General features: G+C 35.9%; 1 protein-coding gene across 2 annotated transcripts in view; it reads left to right on the top strand.

Annotated features, from left to right (window-relative positions):
* CCSER1 (coiled-coil serine rich protein 1) overlaps nt 1-21169 on the top strand; it is a 623183-nt gene that overhangs the window by 112647 nt on the left and 489367 nt on the right. For both annotated transcript variants that reach the window (XM_065736482.1, XM_065736483.1), the window contains exon 4: nt 2568-2661. In XM_065736482.1, the coding sequence (XP_065592554.1) occupies nt 2568-2661 (94 nt within the window). The remainder of the gene's footprint in view (nt 1-2567; nt 2662-21169) is intronic.

Here is a 21169-nt window from a genome sequence, read left to right on the forward strand (position 1 = left end):
GAAGATGAGGCCTACTATAGTGAATCACTGTATTTGCTACTAATTGCAAAGTCTCCCAGGATTTCCACCCGTGCATGTGTGCACAAGGTGTAGAATATATATACTCAATTAGCATGAAAACATGCTTGTTACTATTGTTGTGGATAAAATCAAAGAATATTTAGTGTTGCTAACAAAATGGATTGTTAGTTGCCTAGGATATATAAAATAATGTTAAGTTAATGAACAGACCGCTTTATTTCATTCTTTTTGCTGTTTATCAGTGGTGACGTGAAAAGCGTTTAGAAGCTGTTTAAAATTGCAAGGATTGTTCTTCTGTTTTTTTTTCACTGGAAAGCTTTTATTAATTTATGTAAGAAAATATAAATGAGATAAGTTTTACTTTCTTAGAGCATACATTATTTTGGTCAATCTTCAGTACCTAATAGCATCTAAATTAAGTAAACAGAAAGTTATTCCATTGTTTAGGTGCTATTTTGTTAACATTCATCTGCTCTTAACTAGCCAGAATTGCAGGGTTTGGAAGGGGCCTTCAGAGACTGAATGCAAGCACCCTGCTAAAGCAGGTTCTTTACAGTAGGTTGCACAGGTAGGTGTCTACATGGGTCTTGAATATCTCCACAAGGCGACTCCACAGCCTCTGTGGGAAAACTTGAGGCGCTCCATTGCTGTTACTTTAAAGTAGTTCTGCCTGTTTTTATGGGTAATCATTGATTCTCCTTCTGGAAAAATAGTTGGACTAAAGATAATTCTGTCATGTCAACCAATTCTAGCAGTGCTTTGCTGCTTCTGTTTTCTAAGGTATGCATCTACATTCTGTGTTCTGTGTCATTTCTATGCTTACATACTGGATGGTAGTAAGCAATTTGATTATTGAGAGTCTTCATTTTCTTGGCTTGAGGAAAGTGGTTCCTATGAAGAAGGCTTGCCAGCATCCCTCTGAGTTGAATGTTGAATGTTAAGATAAAGCGAATAAGATGTTCTGTGTTTGATGTGTCTGTAACAGTTGGGTAATGTGTACAACACCGCTTTTTCATTGTGGGGAAGCTTCTACGCTTGACAATTGTTACTTTGTGTGCTTGGCATCTGTAAATATCAGAAGAGCATTAACAATGGCTTCTGCTTTTCAGAAGAGGTATTCTCTTCTGCTACTGGAAAGCTGGGGAAAGAATGCAACAAGTCCTCGTGTTGCCTATAAGTTGCTTCTGAAAGAGTGTAAAATAGAATGTAGAGAAATTATTATTCAAAAGAATTGATTAAGTGTAAGCTTTGAGTGTGAATAGGAACTGACATCAATTATGGGGGAGAAATACTTGAAAGAATTAGAAGGAACATGAAAAAGTATGGTTGGAACTGAAGATGTCAGAAAGGGCTTTTGCTAGTTTGTGGTATAATGCTGTTACATTTATTTGCTTTATCTACAACAGATTTCTGTTGAGATCTCTAGCCCCCAAAGCAGCTTGATGCATTGGAACAATCGCCTGGTCTTTTACACACTGAAAAACAGTGTTTGGTTTAGATTAATGTTTAAGAATCATGTTGGTTGCAGCATCACTTGTAGATTTTCAAACAAAATGCTAGCTGCAGAATGTGTGTCTTATTTTGGTTTAGGCTTTTGTGACTAATTTGTAAAAATTTGTGAATGTTGTGATATTATCATGTCAGAAGAAATGCAGTAGAAATATCTGACATTACATGATAGTACTAATTTCCTTTACTTCAAGGCAATGCCCTTTTGATCATATCTTTCTAATTATAGGTTCTTGACCATAGCGTAAAAGCATTAATGAGAGGAAAATCTAAGATGATAACCTGTTTTTATCCCCTAACAACCTTATATTGATAGGAACTGGAGAAAGTGATAGTCTCTTCCCCTTGTTTTCTACAGTTGGGATAAGGACTAGGAAAAATGATTGCCTTGAATGATTGCAGACAAAATAAATCACAGAAAGAGGCTAGGTACCCAAGGAGTCACACCACGCAGTCAGGTTTTTTTCTCTGTCTCTGTAAGCCTTTATTGCTCATGCAAGTGCTTCAAAATTACTGAATTGATTGATTGTACCTAGATTTTCTGGTAATCCTAGACTTATCTCTTCATGCCTTGGAAAAACAGGACTGTAAATCTCTGTTCCAGTAATATTGGTATGAGCAGATACCAATTAGAATTCCAAACCTTAATGAGAAAAAGATACTTATGATTTTTATGTTCTACTTCTCGCTTCTGTGTTGTTTCTTGTGGTTTTTTTTCCCCATTTAAATATTCAAGGTCCTGAACTGAAAAACAGAGAATAGTGGCAAATACATTTTGTTGTTGTTTTACTGAGTTAACAGTAGATGTGAGTTATGTTACCTTGGGCTCTTCATATGTACTTATTACCATAGCAGTTCCAACTTATTGCAGCTTTCAAACTTTCGAAACAGATGTTTTGTACTTCTTTTCTTACTAGTCAAATATAAATAGAAAAATTTCCTGTGGAAAATAAGTTAAAGAATTTGCTGTGTCTGATTGTGCAGAAGAGATTTAGACCCACCTGTTTAAATGATTTTACTTGTTTTGTTTTTATTAGGATGTTTTGAATAACTTGGGATCCTGTGAGTTAGACGAAGATGATCTGATGCTTGATTTGGAGTTCCTAGAAGAACAACATCACCAGCGTACTGGTAAGGCAGATAAATATTCTATGTCTTCAAATAGGTGTTGCTATTCTACAAATATGAAAATCTGTTCAGTACAATTACTTGGAAATAACAAAGAGTCATTTTCTTGATAAGGTAAGAGCAGTATGAATTTCTTAGTTTGATTTGTAAATACCCGTGCCATTTGACAGGAAGGTGCTGTTCGCACTGCTTTTGGCCTTTGTATGGTCAGTTATCAAATGGAAATCGGTGTCTGTAAAAGATTTCTTCCAACTACACAGCACCAAGGGCAGACTCATTTAGTTTTCTAGATTTTTAGAATGACTTCTGCCACCAGTTACAAAAAAAAAAAAAAAAAAGCAAATCCAGAAACATTGCTGATACAATTAAAATGTGATTTTGTGTGTGTGGGAGTAACGTGCTTCAAATAAGGAGGCACTGGCTTGAGGTATGAGTGTAACACGATTGCTTTCTCTCATGCACTGCGTTGATTAATAGCAATAGCCATGGTGAACTCACAATGCTTTCAAAATAATTTTACAACAGGTTTATCTGAGGTCTTGGTAAATCAGGGCATTTGCAGTAGGAAATCTTGCCTTCTTTTTTCCACAAGCAGGTTAAGTCCTGATAATTCCAAAGGACTTGAGAAGCATAAAACATATGAGTTTTATGCTTGATCACCACCTAGAGCTCTTAGTTTGTACTCTGTTGTGGTACTTTTATGACAGTGACAACCTTACAGATGATCCTCACTTTCACTTGTTCTTTTCTGACCCTTTCTTTCTTCATCCACAAATGTATAAACCCATACTGTACACTTATGCAGACTCACGCAGAAGTGAAATTTCTGTTAGTTATTCCTGCAAGTGTGCAGTATCTTCAGTTCTGTTCCCCTCTGCTGTGTATTTATGCAGGAAATTGTTATAGGCAGAACATTGCTGCTTGAATTATGCTCATTTCCATTTTTCTCTGCATGATAATTCTATGAAGTTTGTATTTAACCACTGTGTTGTGCCGTTGTAAGTCTGTTTGCATATCTGGTTATAGAAAAAAAGCACCTGTTTCATTGTATTTGATAAGAAGAAGAGTAGAATGGAGGGCAATAATAGCAATATTTGTGATCCTGAATAGCTTGGTTTGTTTTATCCTCAAACTTTTCAGCTCTCAGGAAACAAACAACTCTAAGAAAGGTCTTTTTAACCAAGAGCGTGTAATGCTACTATGGGGTTATAGAGAGTGAACAGACAGGTGAAAAGAAACATGCATCAAAGACAGAAAGAACCTTTCGTAAGAAATCATTGCTTAAACATAATTATTTCTTGGGCCTATTGCAGACAAATTAACTGGAGGAACTTATTTCCAATGTTCCCTAACATGCCGTGCCTTACCTTACATGTATTTTAACTCTTTTGCATACAGTGGTTACTCCAAAAGTAATGCCTTCTATTTATTTCCATGGAAACTAAGGCAGATAAAAAAAATTGATAGAGCAAATTCTCAACTACAAAATGCTGTTTTTCAACTTAGTCATCACTATTAGCTATTTATTTTTACCAGTGATAAACAAGAAACTTCATGCCACGCTTAGAAAAATCTGCATAAACATATAGAACGCGGCATGCTTTTCGTGTCACCACTTCTGAAACACCCCCACTGCCTGACTGTGTTCACATCCACTGTTTCATCTCAGTAACCATTCAGCAAGCACTGATAAATGTCAGTGCTTGCCTCTTTTTTCTGCAAGGAGTATTTAAATTCCATGTCTTTGCTACATCTGCACTTCTGTGTCAGACACCATGATGACCGTCTGCTGCTCTACTGCTGTCTGTCACATGGCATCAAAATATAAGGGAATGCTGGTGGAAAGGTTCATTCTCCATTGCTGTGCTACGTGCCATGCTGACATTGTCACCAACCTAACGTCATAAATGGTATTACATTCCGAGTTACCCTGATGTTTATAAAGCATTGAAATAACAGTGACAGAGTAGTTATGTCCATTGTGTTATAATAAAGATTTGCAGCAGCTTCTGGAAAAGCTAAAAAATCATTTAAGACAGCCCCAGATTTACAGACCTGTGAACATCATTTTCTCTACTGGCATATATTGCCTATAGTATATAGATTTCAGCCCTGTGTTATATAAACCTAATGGATTTAAACAGTTTTTCAGCAATACCTGTTTATGTTCATAACAAGTTTATTACGTTCCTTTGGTACATAAAAGGGGTTTATATGTTGTGTAGTATGTATTTATGTATGTGAGCACAATATAACAAAGATGGACAGTATGTTTTTGGATGGATTATCCAGATGGTATAAAGACACCTGAAAAATTTGGAAGGGCTCACCACAGATCAAGGCTTGCCTGGAACTCCACATGGGAGGGATCTCCAACAAGAAAGCCTTCTCCAGTATTGGTCAGCCCTTAAATGGGGTCTGGGATAGATGGAGCCAGACTCCACCCTTTCTGGTCACACAGTGAATTGTCTTCACCTGTACTCCTGCAGCTGACTCAGTGCTCACCTCAGGTGATCAATCAGTGGTTCAGGCTGCGATTCAACAGTCCGCCTACATAATGTTTGTTATTTGTATGAGTGTTGTACTGTAGTTGTGGTCAGATATGCGTCTACTTTTTAGCTCTGTTATCAAAATGAGTGTTGATTAGCATAAAAAACATGACATGAACTTAAAAATTAAAACAAAAAAACCCAAATGTTGCTCTTTGCATGGTAATCTTAATTTTATTGTCTTCCTGAAACCTAACTTTTACCAATGCTACTCTGAATTTAAAGTAATAAAAATTCTATTATGCTATACATAATTATTCTGATCATAGCATTTATTAGGTTAGGGTCATCAGTCTTAGAGTGTTATTACGATTTATTTGTGCCTCGTTGCTACACTTTGGCTCCTTATGAGAAAATCTGTGGGCAATTACTTTAATGGGAAATGTTCCAAGAGAAGGTTAGCTCGGTTATTTAACAAACATGTTGAAATAGGAAGAGATGTCATTGGAGAAAGAATTCAGTTCTTTCTCTTAATGAGAGATAGCTAATGAATCAGGTAAGTTCTTGCTCTTCAAGAGCTTAAAAAAATCTTTAAGAGGACAAACTATGGATGCAAGCATCACATCTTGACTCAAATATCAAAAATGTTCCTTGTTTAGTGTAAGAAAAGCTCAGTGATGTCTGATTAGGCTAAGATCTTAGCAATAGCAGCAAATTGTATTCTCTGTTGCAGTAATGGGCAACAGTCAGTGAAATTATATATTTTATATAATATATTTATATACACAGACCATTCTATACCCTAGACCTGATGCAGGTAATGCCCTCCTGGCTTTTGCTCATTGGCTGAGCATCTCGGGCTCACAATTTCTCTGACACTATTGCTATGATACATTTCCATATAACGTCCATTACCAACCTGTTGTTTTCATGTACATTTGTACTTCTCTATGGAGGTAGGAAGGCAGTGTTTCCAGAAGTCAGCAAATTCTTTCTGTTCTGTGCTAGGCTCTCCGTCTATTATTTTGCGCCTGTCTCAGTTCTACCCAAGTCGGAATACCCCCAGTCTCAACTTTCTTCTGTTGAGAAACTTTCTTTGCGGGGGAAAAATAAAAAATAAAAAAAGGAAATTCTATAACTGTTTCACAAGAGGCTTATAAGTTCAGTAAGGCCTGTGCTGCATACAGAAAGTACTGGAAACTTCCACTGCAAAAAACACAATCTACCTCTCACATTAGGAGGCTGTATGCAGCTTGCTATAACATTGAAATACGGTAATTACCAAGTGTTACTCTTACTAAATACATTTGATCTTTTGATTAATGGCAGACTGACTCCTAATTGTCATTAGGATATCCAGATTTTTAAAGACACGTTAGTTCATTGGTAATTCACCGTGGCTTCTGTTTTTTTATTTGCTGTTATTTATAGGACGAGTTTTTGATAGAGTGAGGATTTGTCTTTTTGGATTTTCACTATCGATTTTAAATTGACGGTGAGTTGATAGTTCAGAGCCACACTTAGGATGTTTTGATCTTAATTTTGGTGACTGGTTTTGAATGAAAAAATGGTGTTGGAAGAATTTCTAGGAGAAAGTTGTACTAAGGGTATGAATTTTAAAACAGGAGATAGAACCAGTGGGTAGGCAAGGAAAGGTTGCTCTCTAAATTAGAACTTGTGTATGAATTAAAATGTAGAGAAGAAAAAGGAGTAAAGATATACCCCTTTTTATGTTTGCATTTTAAAAAGAATAATAATTATTATTTTCTTTAGATAAATTTTCACTTGAGTTCTTGTCTGTTCTCTGGTTGCCTTCTTGGGCTGTCTTCATGAAATATGACTCCTGCAGGAAAGGCACTGTGAACAGTGATGAGTACTAGAAATATAAAAAAACAAAAGCAAAACAAAAACAAAACCCAATCCCTAACTTTTTATTTAACATATGTGGAGATGTTCAAGGCCAGGTTGGATGGGGCCCTGGGTAGGCTCATTTAGTGGCTGGCAGCTCTGCCCAAAACAGGAGTTGAGAACTAGATGACCTTTAAGGTCTTTTTCAGCCCCAGCCATTCTGCCCTTCTATATGATGGAAGGCTGCAAACCTGGTACAAATGCTTCTACCTTGTAAAGTTCTTTGTTCTGCAAGTGTTAGCATGGCGTTGAAACTCTGGAATCCTTCATTTGTGACCTTCTCTCCTGTTGTGTATGTTAATTTACTTCTTTTGCTTCTATTTTTAAGCCTGTATTGCTGAGAATGTAAGATAGAGACATTTAATTATCCCACCTAACAATTGCTTTGAAATTTAATAAAATAATATTTGTGTATACTTGGTGAGTAGAGAGTGCTACTCTGTACAAATGCAGAATACTAATCAGCTTGATTCACTGACGTTTTCTCATACTGTTCTTAAGCTGGATTACTTAAAAGCAAGCATATGTGATATTCATGATCATCCTTGAGGGGGCTTTTTTATTACTCTTAAGTAAATTAGACTTTTAAAATATGCTGCAGTGGTGATATCCTGTTATAAAATAATCAAGGTAGTTGCTTCTGTTGTGGGAAACTATGACCTTCTTGTAGAAAGTGACAGCAGTGATTTAACCTTGTTTATTATTGTTTTCCCTGTTGAAACGCGATTTATTCGATTCCAGGTATTTATTACTCAAATATATAATGAAAATCTCTATCTTCACTGTTATAAGCAGTGAGGAATCCGTTATTGCAGCACACATTTATGTGGATGAGGTGTGCTTATGTTGTGTATAGCTTATTGAAAAAAGCAAGTATTTTGTAGTCTCTTTAGGTTTGTTGTTCAAATATGATTGCAGTGAATAGCTGTCTTTCAGAAAAACTTAAAAATGCATTGCCCTCTAGGGTCATGTATACATTTTTTGCTGTTTGCTATATGTGTCACTGAAGTGGTCCTGCTATGTCTTCTTAAAAAAAAAACCCTCCCATTGAGACATCTGTGCATACCTGGGATGGGATGAACGATGAGCAGCCCAGCTGATGTTAGTAGGAGCTGGTGATACTGAATGTACACGTGCACTCATCTCTGCTTTGAGCTCCAAAACACACAGTGTCTGTTTCATAGTGCAGTACTGATTAGCTGTGCATTCAGGCTGGCCTGCTGTATCCATCACTTTGCTACCTGAGTGCTTGCTGAATAGTTTTGAAAAATGTAGTTCTGTGTGGTTTTGGGAAGATATTTGTCTTCAGTCAGAGCTTTAGCCATTTTGAATTTAGTACCTTGGCCTCAGCCGTAAAGCAGTGATCCAATATACATGAAAAGCATAGCTACATATACTATATCTAGTATATTCCTGAAATGATGTTATTTGTCTTGCTGGAAGAAATAAATTAACATGTGAATATGAAAGTGTATTTCAGCACTGATTTAAATATTTCTCAGCTTTTGAAAAAAAAAAACCAACAAAACCCACATAACAGAAGACTTTCAGACATAGGGTATGTTTTATTCAAACTTAAGTCAGTCTCTGTTAGGAAATTTTTATGTGAATGAGAAAGTAAACATGCCTTGGAGAAATGATTTATGTAATGATGACAATGGCTCTGATGGACTGTATATGTATTTTTTGTATTAGTGGATGTGGAGAAAGGAGGAGGATTCTTGGTGTGCTTTTGTGATACTATAACTGTAAGGAATAAGCTTGTAAATCTGATGCAGTAATTTCTCTCTCATGTGTCACGCTTTGCTGTAGACGTGATAAAACTAAAACAAGATTAAGTAGACACTCTTCATGTCTAAATTGTATTCGTGTGACGTGGTGCTGTTTAGCATTGGAAGTTACACACAGGCAGAGTCACGTGTCAGTGAGATAACTAGAACCAAATGACTCTACCTTTGTCACATGTTCCTGCTCTTCTCTGCAGCACGCTTGTAAGATCCAAGCCATAGAGTGTTGGGCTGGAGTGCTTTGTCATGGAATAAACATTAAGGGTTCTCATAGGAAAAAAAAAAAATCACATATTTCTATTTGTTATGAATTTGGCAGACTTACAGAATTCTGAAAATAAGGTAGAAACAATGTTTTGGCTTTTTAGATGAATTTGGAAGTAAAACATTAAGGTTAGATGTCAGATTACTGATAGCGATATCAGATTGTCATCTATTAACAACGTAATTACACTATTTATTAGCAACCTCCTCAAGAAACACGCAGTGTGCTTGTTTTGTGGAAAATAAAATGAATTTTCATGGTATTTCTTTTAAATCCAGATAGCCTGCAGGCCAGTTGCTATCAGTACCGAGCCAAACCTTGGTGCTGGTGTAATGACCCAGAGAGATTAATTTGGTAGTTGCTGAGATATATTCTGAATGTGATGAACAAGCTGTGTGGAGATTCTGTGGTTGGTTGGAGCTCCTCCTGTGTCTATTAATTAAATGTACTAATTATTTTTATTAATTTTCATGGAGGGTAGCATTCTGAAGCCAACTGCAATCATTTTTTTTTTTAAGTGAACAGTGGGATAAATACAGATGCTATTAAAAAGTACAGAAAAACTCCATGCTGATAGTGGTTCATTAACAGATATAGTAAGAAACTGTGAACTCTAAATAAATGTGCTTGTTTTTGAAATGTGAAATATGTTCTAAACGTATTAAGAGAATAGAAAAGTGTGCTGTGTTTACATATCCTACTGCTTGTCTGGGATGCAAAAACCTGACTGCTAGCTCCTGTGGTGCAGTGTACCAATTCAGATTCACTGAAACCGACAGCAAAAGCTGTGTATTCTGCCCTGAGCCTGAGGGCTGCAGCATGACTTCGGGGCCAACCCTCAGCCAGGTGAAGACTGGCTGTTAGAAGCCTCAAGTATTTGTTGTTCCCTATAGAAGAGAGCATAGGTAGCCAGTACTGGCTCTGCCACAGCTGCTGTCACTTTAGCTGTTTCTTGGTGCCACCGCAGGACTTCAGAAGGGGCAAACACCAGTAGTTGTGTTCCTAAGATTTCTAGTAAGACGAATGTGCTGCTCCTGAGGAGAACGTAATACCTTCAAGAATCTGATAGAGTGTTTATTTAATCCAATCCTCTTTGTCCATTCAAGGAAATAAGATTTTGTAGTGTTTGAAATAGAAATAGGGAAAAAAAGGGTCCTAATTCTATTTCTGTATTGGTAATTTGAATGTACCTGTTTATTTATGGGTATACCATAGGCAACAAGTTACCTCTCAGTGTATAAAACCAGGGAAGTATTTCTTTCTTTTTAATCAGAACTGGGCACCACCCAGCTCCTTGATCTATTTTGATTCCTAAGAGATCTTCATCATTCCTAGTGCCACCCTTTAGAGATGTGTACGTGTTGTGGTAGGAAACAACTGGACTTCACACTTCGCTTGTAGGAGAGAAGCACTAATGTGTTGTTTGATATAATGTAGTGATTCAAAAGTCCATAGCTATTGAACCAGGTGTCCCTTATGAGTTCTTTCAACCCCCCGTTTGAGACAGATTTTTAGTCATTAATCTGTCTTACCTAGACTTCTACCATTACTGTTGTTCATTGCCTTCCTGTGCAAAAGGCCTTGTGTGAAATGCGAAGCTGAAGGAGGGAGCTGAGAAAAGGTGGAGGTGATGGGGGAAGGGGACAGGAGGAACAAACAGTCTCAATAACACTACGTATCAGATTAAACTAAGGAGGAGCATCATTTCAAGTTTCCACTGGAAATTCATGTGTATATGGTTGAACTCACTTTTACAGATTTTGAACAAAATAAAAATTGTGAGAGTAACAAAGACCTCTGTGGAAGTTCGAAACAAATATGCGTGGGAACTTCTTCACAATGCAGTGATGGAGCACTGGCACAGCTGCATAGAGAGGTGGTGGAGTCTCCTTCTCTGGAGACGTTCAAGACCCACCTGGGCACCTACCTGTGCAACCTGGGCTAGGGAGCTGCTTTGGCAGGGGGGTTGGACTCTATGGTCTCTGGAGGTCCCTTCCAACCCCTACATCTCTGTGATTCTGTGATCTCTGATAAAACATGTTTCTCAGATTTATATTAGTAGCATCAGCATCTGTGAGAGTACTGCACGTTTAGGGAATGGATTTTTGTGAAGTATAAGATTAGGGAGTACAATTGTATTAGATAGTACAATCAAATAACAAGGGCGTGTTTTTGTTAGTAGTTAGTTTATAGTCAAAAATAACCATTGCATGGCTGTGGCTAATAGTGTTGTTGGGACTCTTAAAGCTTAAGTTAATGGCAGTAAGGAGAGGAAGGAAAAAGCACTAGAGAATAAATTAGTATTAAAGTGGAATGAAGCTAGACAGAAATGGTAGACTAAGATAAGGTCCATGTTTACCACGATTCCGGAGCATCCTGATTTATATTATGAAAAATAATGCTGAATTGAAATTCCTGTTTAGCTTCTGTAATTTATGTAAATGAATGGAGTAATCTTATTAAATTTTAATTAAGAAAAAAAAATCACAGCATTGAACTGTTATCAGTTTAAAATGCTTTATTTATTGAGTTGTAAATGCACCCAGATCACAAATAATAGGAGGAATATAAGCATAGACATCTACCTGTACTTTCCTAAAATATATATTTAAAAAGTATGGATAATTGGCCTGTGGTGAGCGCTATTAGTGGGTCTTGGAAAATATTTAGTTTCCTGAGCAAATGATATTTTTAGTTATTTTTTGAGTGTGTGAAGAGGGGCAAATGACCGATATTTTCAGATGGTGAGCGTAAGTTAAGTTCTCTTCTTCCTGATAGAAATTTTATTAGTGATTTGTATTTGTAAATGCTATTTGCTTAAAAGGAGTGGTGAGAAGGCCAGCATCACAGGAATGAAAACAATAATTTAAATGCCATGAACTCTTTGCTCCTTAAGTAGACAATAAAGGCTAAAGATCACAATCCTGAACTCTAGAGTCATGAAGGAGTACTTAGACTGAGATGCATTTGCATGGTTATCATGAAGCAATTAGAAATAGAATCCGTATCTCTATTTCCTGCTCTTTTGTAATTATAGTGTGACATTTACTTACAAATCCTTGTTTATATTGTTATGCTCAGCCATCATTGATTGTAAGAACCAGGATGGTAATTAAATTAAGCATACTGCCTTCTTTCATTTCTTTGATTTTTATGCATATATTGAGATGAAACATCTTCTTTAAAATTATCTGTGGGCAGAAAATAAATGCAATGTTAAGCATTATGACAAATCAAAGCATATTGTGTTATTTAAAGCAGTTCTACATTTTTAGATGGCAGAGTGTGTGCTGTATGCTCAGTGATGTTTTTCTGTCCTGCTTTGCAAGTTTGCAAAGATCTGGAATGTCTCTTTTGCCAAAATGGAAATACAATGAGAACTCAAGAGAGGAGCATGCTGTTTGTTTGCATTTTTTTTTTTGTGACTGTAACCAAGATTTAGAGGCTAAGCATAACAGTTATGAACTCAAAATTATTCTGCACAACAGCCATAATTTAAGTATGAAAAAGCTGTACACTCCGTACAAATTCAGCAGCTTTCCTACTTGAAGATCAGGGTGAGACCATGCTCCTCAAAAGTGTGAGAGGTGTTCTTTACTTTTTGAAGTATTTGTCTCTTGGATCCTTAAAGCTTCCCTTTTAGGGATGAAAAAGAAGGGTACTTTAATACTCAAAACTTGAGTCTGGTGTTCCTGGTTTGAGCTTGAGGTTCTTTATGCATGTTTCCAGCATACCTTGGTCTAGCCACTTAATTTACATGTAGTGTATCTCGAACAGTACTCCCAGTAGTCACAGCAATTTGTTATGAGAGAACTACTCAAGTACTGTTGGGATGAAATTACATTAATAACTATTCAGCACAATCTTTAGAGACCAGATAAATTTTGTGCTTTTTCAAACTTCCGTCTGGGAAGTGTAGCAGACGTTACCACTGATACCCCATTTGCTAGTTACTCCTGTTATTTTTGTCTTTCCTTCTGCTGAAAAAAAAATGCCAAAGAAAACACAAGTTTTTTTATAACAGGAGGAAAAAGATACTGAAAAAGCTTAGCACACTCATCAATTACAGTCTGGGCTCAGAAATAAGAGACTTTTAAAATCTTTCCAGATTTGTACCTACCATTCAACATTACTCAAAGACTGAGTCATATCTGCTGTAATATTGGAAAACATTAGTTGACTTTGTATGCCTTGTACCCAAGTCTCTTGGTCATGAGACAGCATGTCATCTCCTCTTTGCCCCTGTGAAAGGAGGTGTTGAATATTGCTTGGATTTTGCCAGTCTTTCTGGTTTTGACTACAGCTTCTTTTGAGAAGGAAAAAAATCACGTGCCACACAGGTAGCTGACCTCTAAGATTTGTTGTAGCCTCGTTTCAGCTTTAGGAGGCTCGGTATGTATAAAAGGCTTTTGAGTTTGGTCTGTGTTACAGACTGTGTGAGGATGTTTTTGTCACCACAAAAAAAAAATGGCAAAACTGAAATTCTTTCAGGTCTGACCAAAAATGAGCATATTCCTGAATGCAGTGCGTTGTATACTGAGGAAAACAGGATGTTGTTAATTGTGATGGCAAGCATTATATTAAGATCACGTAAGTGCCATTTAAATAGGCACTTAAAAAGGCAGAAGATTATTGTAATGCATAGCCTAAGAATGTGTGGCAGGTGAGATTGCCTGCCTCTGTGGAAAAAGATGATTTTAATTAATGACAGAAGCCATGAACAAGAATACACAGAGATATAAACATGGGGATAATGGAGGGTGATGTCAAAGACCAAAAGTCTCCAATTTCACTCTAATGGGATATGAAGATGCGCTAGGCAAAGCTTTGGCACAGTATCTAGACTGGAAGAAGCATGGATTTACATGGCAGACCTGACAGATCAAAGGTATTTAATTGGGATATACCAGTGTTAAACATGTTCAATTCTTACAGGACAAAGTCCTCAAAAAACAAACGAACAAAAAAACACCCAAAGAACAGCCAACCAAAACTGCTCAGAAATTGTGACTTTTCTTTGGTATAACTCCTTAATCTGCAAGGAAATATATGTATATAAATAATATATGTATTATTAAATATAAAACATAAATTTTATTAAATATTATTAAGTATTATTATAATGTATTATTATATATTATTAAGTATTATTAAATATTGAATATAAATAATAAATGAACATAATCCTTTATTGTTGGGAAGAGTAACATGCTCCTTTTTTCTTTTCTGTCTGAATATTTGCAGCCCTGAAAATACAGTTCAACTATTTTTTTAAAGGAAGGTTAAAGTGGTGCCTTTGTAAATGCTACAGAAAACCACAGAGGCACCAAGGCCTGAGAATTCTTGATTAATGGGAGTGTTGGTGGTAAAAATTCTCTTTATTATAATGATTGTGATTTTGCTGATTGTCAAAACCCGGAGCAAGATGATGAACCTGTTGAAGATCTTCCTGACTTGTCTAATTTTTTCCTCACAGTTTTCTTTATTAAAGAAAAAAAGAAAAAAAGAAAAAAAAAAGAAAAAAAAGCCATTTACACTGACTTGGATACTGAAAATTGGTCACTAGATAAAATGAAAGTACAGTTGTGTTGTATTATTTCTGTGCTTATTTCCCCAAACTGCTAATTTCACAGAAAGTAGTTTTGACAGCCCTTACATTTTGTTCATGAATAAAACATGGTGTAACTGTATTTCCAAGGCTTGATTTCATTGCTATTTCCATACTCAATCTTTGTTTGACTTTATTTGGAGTTTTTTGCAGAGTTGGGAATTCAGGAAACTGTATTCTTTGAGCTTCTAACTGTAACATTACTGCTGCTGCGTATTTGTTGTTTTTTTTTTTCTTTTCAGGCCTGAATGACATATATATGTTATTTAACCACTCATCATGTACTAGATTAAATGCAAATAGCTCCTGATTCTGAGGACTTTGAAACCATGATTGTTGCTGTGCATTCAAGAGATGGTTTTGGCCATGGAAGGAGGTTTGCAAAACACAACAAACAGGATTGTACTGAGCTCTTTTGTAGAATCTCACACAGAGATCTTTTGAACCTTTTTTATCACAGGTAGTAAATAGAAGGAGTAAATAGATGGGTGAAAATAAAGGAATGGTGTTTGAAAACAGAATGCTGTTGGAAAATCTCACTAATACGATCTGAGAAAAAATAGCATAGTTTGCTATGAAGTTGCTTTATATTGGAGTTGGAATGTGACTTGAAAAAATTTACCGAACTCTCTGGTTTCTGATATCAACAGAAGTAGTATTCCTTCCTTCTAGTCTTAAAAGAAGTCAAAAAGTTGAATACAATCCAAGAGATTGTTCTTCAGATTGCAGAGATCGTAAGAATGAGCTAGCTCTAATATGAGCATGCTTGCTTTCTTGGCATACTTATCTCTTTCCCCACAACGAAGTAGTATGGATAAGTGTTGGGAGAGCTGTATTGCATGAGATGTCTGGTCTCGTGATATTTTTTCACTCTTCCATAACCATAAACTCCTGGTGTTTGCTTCTCCTGGCATACTGGGATAATGAGTCCTTGAATCAGCTCAGTGGCGGTGTCTAGAATGTTGATAGAGGGAATGCTGTGAGACCAGTGCAGCTGATGGAAAAGACTGATCGTTCTTGCCATGTGAGGATTTTTATTTTCATATATTGAAACTGTAAATAAAAGAAGACACTTTCAGTCACGTAACGCTCTTCTTAAATACAAGGGAGGTTGTTTTGCTTCTCTTCCTCTGTATTTTTTAACCAGCTTACTTAGGTTCACTCATATTCAAGAAAACACATCTTGTGTATCAGTTGGATTTATTGACTGTTATGCTAGCATATGAGTTTCTTCTTTTGTAGATCTGTTAATCTTAGACATGTCATGCAAAAATTGTAATTGTTCATCTTTAGTCTTTCTCTTGACTTAGTTCTGCTGGCTTCCTATTAAAAAGAAATACCTGTTGATGGACACATGTCTGCTTTACATTCATGTTCAAATTGCATATTGAGGTATGGTGCAGATAATTTGTGTCTTTCAGCATTCAGTTAGTTCTTGATTTCAGGTAATAGTGTATTCATTAAATATTCTGTTTTAAAGCTGTGGATCAAATATGGAAACTCTTGTTCTTATGCTAACTTAAAAGTTGTCACGGATCAAATGTTAATTATGTTTGCAAAATTTTTACAGATAGAATAATGGTGAATTTTCTCTCCCAGTAGGCTGTTGTTTCTTACGTTATTGAATAGATTCATCATGATTGTTTATAAAGCTAATTATGTTTATAAACTATAAGCTAGGCATGATGGAGTTGGCAGAACTCTGTAGAAATCAGCTGGCTTGCTTATTATGTTATGAGAATGAATTTTTCCTGTATTTACTGCTGCGTAAATATATTTGAAATTTTGATACCAGTATTTAGGTCACTGAGCTTGCTATGCTATTCATATTCCTATTGGTATCCGCGATGATTCAGCATGTTTTACATCTACTGCTTGTTCCTTTTCATTTTTATTCTAATTTTTAAGTTTCTTAAAGATTCAGATCACTTCTGTGTCATTTCTTGTTTAGTATGTATGCAGGTTCACTAGTCTGTGGGGAAAAATGTTAGCGGTATATCACAGAACACATAGAAAAACATATCTCTCCTTTGGGAAACAGTCATTGTTCTGCGCTTCAAGAATTTGCTGTGAAAGCTTCTCAGTGGGGCATTAAGCATGTATTTAGCCTAAGGCACATAACTATCCATCTGAAGTCAGAGGGAACACACAGTTTAAATGTAAGCTGATTCATAGGCGTCCTTGGGCCTAGGAGCTCGAATTCTGATCACATAGGCCCCCTGTGAGACTGCATCTTACATCTATTCAGTTGCCATAATTTGATTTAAATATAATGAGCTATGCTTGAGTACAGTATTGCTAACAGGTATGGTACAGGACTAAAATGTGTCTTCTGCCTGAGGAAGGTACGATTACTGACAGGTAATGAATTAAATTTTTTTTTGAGGGTTGTTACTAATAGCAGTTATTATTAAGTCTCTGTAAAGCGACTAATGATTATTTTCCTTAAATTAGACACAGGAATGCAGTCCAGCTGATTAATTTCATGAAGTTACTGGGCATGGATGCGTATGAAACAGATGAGAAGATAGAACAATTCTTTTTATTGTTATATTGCTAGGAAGACTAAAGTCAGCAACAAAGCACAGTGTGATTGTTTAAATTAAAATGTTAATGCCATTTCAAGAAAACAGTGATGTACAAGACACTCAATTATATTGAGACTTATTTCATACAAACTGTGCTGTTTTCCCCAAACAGTGAGAGTATCAGTCCTGACTCATTCTTAATCATCCAGGCGATGGAGATATAGGTGATATGTACTTTATGCCTAATAAATATTTTCTTCAAGCAAATTATTTTTTTTATTATTGCCAGTTTTGAACTTTTAGTAGACGAGAAGGCATTGAAAACATTTAGGTAGGGGGAAGGAGGAAAACTCAGGAAAAAAACAGCAGCACTTTTTCAAGGTTCATTGAGATGGTGTTCATTTACAATCTCAGCATGTCTTTTAAACCAGTAGGCTCCATTTTGATGTGATACTGGCTCTTTGATAAAGCAGCAACTTTTTCAGGAAGATATGTTCCCTTCCTATCTCTTAAATGCATTAATTTTGTTTTTCTTTCATGTACCTGAATATTGTCTGTCTAACAGAAAAAAAAAAAATTAAGGCCTTTTAAATCAATTATTTTCATACTCAATTCCACTAGAATTGCTTCAAGTCAGGCAGGAGGTGCTGCAGCCTGTGTTTGTGATGAACTGAAACTCTGTTCTTTGCAGCCTTGCTTATGTTTGCAGGTTCCTACAAAACAGAATTAATCTGACTGGGGCTTTCTCCAAGAGGATATTTGATTTTTGTCCTCTAGTCCAAAGAACGTGGTGTCACAGCTTTGTTCTGTTTGGTTTTGTTTGTTTTTAACCAGGGTTTGTATTTTTCAGTGTATTTTCCGCATAGGTGACTGAAATTTTGTTACTGCTTTATTCTTTTTAAAAGATTTTCAGTTTTTTGAAAGCAGGATTTTTGTAAGATGTTATCTATATGAATCTCTAGAACATCTCCACTGGGTAAAATATGTCAGAACCCAGTGAAAGAATTGAACTGGTCTATTTTGAAAGAGCTTGTGAGTTAAATACAATTTCTGGAAAAGCAATTCTGTTTCAACAGTGAAAAAACTTCTAATAGGACCTTACCTTCTCCTTTAACCTCTGCTCCTCACCCTTTTGGTTAGGGAGCCAATAATCATGTAAATTGTGGAAGTGTCTTGTGCCGATTGAAGTGGCTTTACAACCTATGGAGCACTCACTGTTCCAAAGTCAGACTTCTTGGCAAAAAATCAGAATACAGTCTTCATTTTCTTGACCTGCTAAGTATGCTGCAGTGCATTCCTACTTGCAGAAATAGTGGTTAAGTAGGTTAGATAAAGCCTGTTTACAAGAGAAGTAGATCGGTGAAGCCATTATTCTTTGGATTGTCAGCAGTGTGGTGAGCAGTAATGTCTCATGTGCTGATGCAATTTTCCGTACTCCACTCAGTGTGCAGCAAGATCTGTCCTTCTGCTCTGCAACTAAGTATTCTTTTCCAATTGTTATCATATGCGTCATTTTTGAAGTATAGATGTTAGATTGCAGAAATAAGATGATAACTATTTAATTCTTTTTATTTTACCTAAGTATTTTAAAAGTAATAGACGGTGTATTACTCATGCAGAGGATAGAATGTGGGAATAATTATGATTTCTGCAGTCTTCCACCTTAGGATTTAGCATAGTAGCTTAAAAGGTCTAATTGTTTTTTCCCTAGCAATGCACAGGGAAAATTACACTGTGTTTATTGTTTGCTGTACTTTTATAGAGAACCTTTTTTTCCTAGCTGAGGTTAATTTGAAAATTATAATGTATTATCCTGAGAAGATGTATTTGTATTTCCATGAGATTGCAAGAAGTCTTGTTTCTGTAACGCTAGCTGAAAACACTGCAAGTCTTCATTTTCTTAATTCTTCAGGTGGCAGCAAAGCAGCACTGCTGAGTCACTGCTGATTATAACTTGCACATCTTTTCACTTGAAAATGGGAACAAAAGCAGTTCACATATTCTGTGGATGACAAAACACACCTTGCTCAGTGTTGGAGTTTTTTTAGAATTTCTAATTAAGAAGTAGCCTTAAATTTTACTCAACTTACAAAGAGTCAATTTTCTTTTCTTGTTGATAAAGAAAATGGGATTTTTTGATCACGATCTAAGGATTTGGAATGCAGTTTAGGAGATAACATGTTATTCAAGATATTGTTTGTGGTAAAATTTTTGGAAAAAAGAAATCTCAGATTGGTATGATAGCGATAAACTTCCTTATACAAACTGGTTTTAAGAACAGCAAAAAGTATCTTGTGTTATGGATGTAATTGTACAAGCAGATCTACTTAAAAGAAATAATAGTGTTAGGCATTTGGTTTCACTTTTTCAAATAAATGCATCATTACTTTTTACTTTAGAAAATGAACGTAGCAAATAGATTGGTCAAGACCTAACTTTCCTTCCGTTATAAAAATGACATCTTGTGCTATTGTCTCACTTTATCCTCTGTGGCCTAGTGCCTGGCGCTTTATGACATGGAGTTAATTTGGCACTAATGAAACAGGGCAGGTTCATGGTTAACCTGAATTTCACAGGTTTTTATTTTTAAGGTAAGATAACTTGTTTGTCGAGACATGTATTCTACTATTTATACTCCAACAAATGGATGCAAGATATCATTTGGAGGTTTCATTTAGTCAAGTAATGTAATTTCTAATAGGTGACTATTGAGTCACCTATATACGCATACTTACAATGACTTTGGAAACAGTGACTGTGTTCCTCTCTGCATTTGTACGCAGTAGGAAACTGTCTGATAATGTGTGATCTCATATATCTTTCACATAATTCAGAAAGATTCTAACTGCTCATCTAGCACTCAGGGGCATCTGACAGATACGTGGATTCCCTGGAGTACCTTCAGTCCAGAAATCAATACTTAGACTGACTCAAGAACGTTGTAAGTTTGTTGTATTTCTGCTTTTCAAGGAAGAAGTAAGAAAAGAGTAGATGAGAAGGGGAGAAATCAATAAATAAACAGACATATAAAATTATATGTAATATAATATGTCTGTGCCATGGACTTGTGCTAGCTTTTGCTATGTACAGGTTGATGCCATATAAATACTCACAAATAAGAACAAATATTATCTTTCAATTTTTAATCATTGATGAATGTACTGAATTAACATGTAAGTGGAAAGTTAATGCCGGTTTAATCTTTTATATTCTGAGCAGCTTCTCTTTTGATATGCTTTATGATCTTACCAGAAACTCTAATGGGATTACAGCTTTACTCTGGATAGGGACAAATAAATAAAGCAATGTAGTTCTCATTTAAGACATTTGAGATCTGCTTGTATATGTGCAACAAATAATCTGTTTAATTCTTTGTATGGTACTTAGTCTGTTTTATTTGTTCATTAATATTTATCTCTGATACAAGAATCCTGTTGGGATGCACGTTTTCATGTGTTCGCTTCAAGTAAGTATTTTGCAAGTAAGTTTATGATACCGACTTGATTGTCTGGGAGATGTTTTTGGCTGTAGTTCAGCAATTGATGTTTACTTTTATTGAAAGAAGGGAGTAAGTAGTTTTAAAACTTACAGTGAAGAGTTGAGCTCTACAGGGAACATAACTGGTGACTGACAGCAAGTATAAGCAAATGGGAGATCCTAATCTGTAATTTCAGCAAAGTGAATCCATGAGAGCTCCATCCTCATGCTGTGTGTGATTCAGCTTACGTGGAAGGAGGCGCTGGTCCAATGGCTCCAGTGCTCTGTGCTGTGATTCTGCTTTGGCAAATCTATAGTTGTGTTCTCATAATGCCTATTGAATCAGCGTGTAAAACGTATTTAGTTCACATATATATCTGTTCATGCGTCTATATGTTAACTGAAGTCATTCATCTTAAGGAATCTAAAAGCATTTTATGTCATCACAT

Source organism: Cyrtonyx montezumae, unplaced genomic scaffold (assembly GCF_038088225.1).
Source record: "Cyrtonyx montezumae isolate F1298 unplaced genomic scaffold, pur_monq_1.0 scaffold_2, whole genome shotgun sequence".
In the NCBI taxonomy this organism is placed as follows: Eukaryota; Metazoa; Chordata; class Aves; order Galliformes; family Odontophoridae; genus Cyrtonyx; species Cyrtonyx montezumae.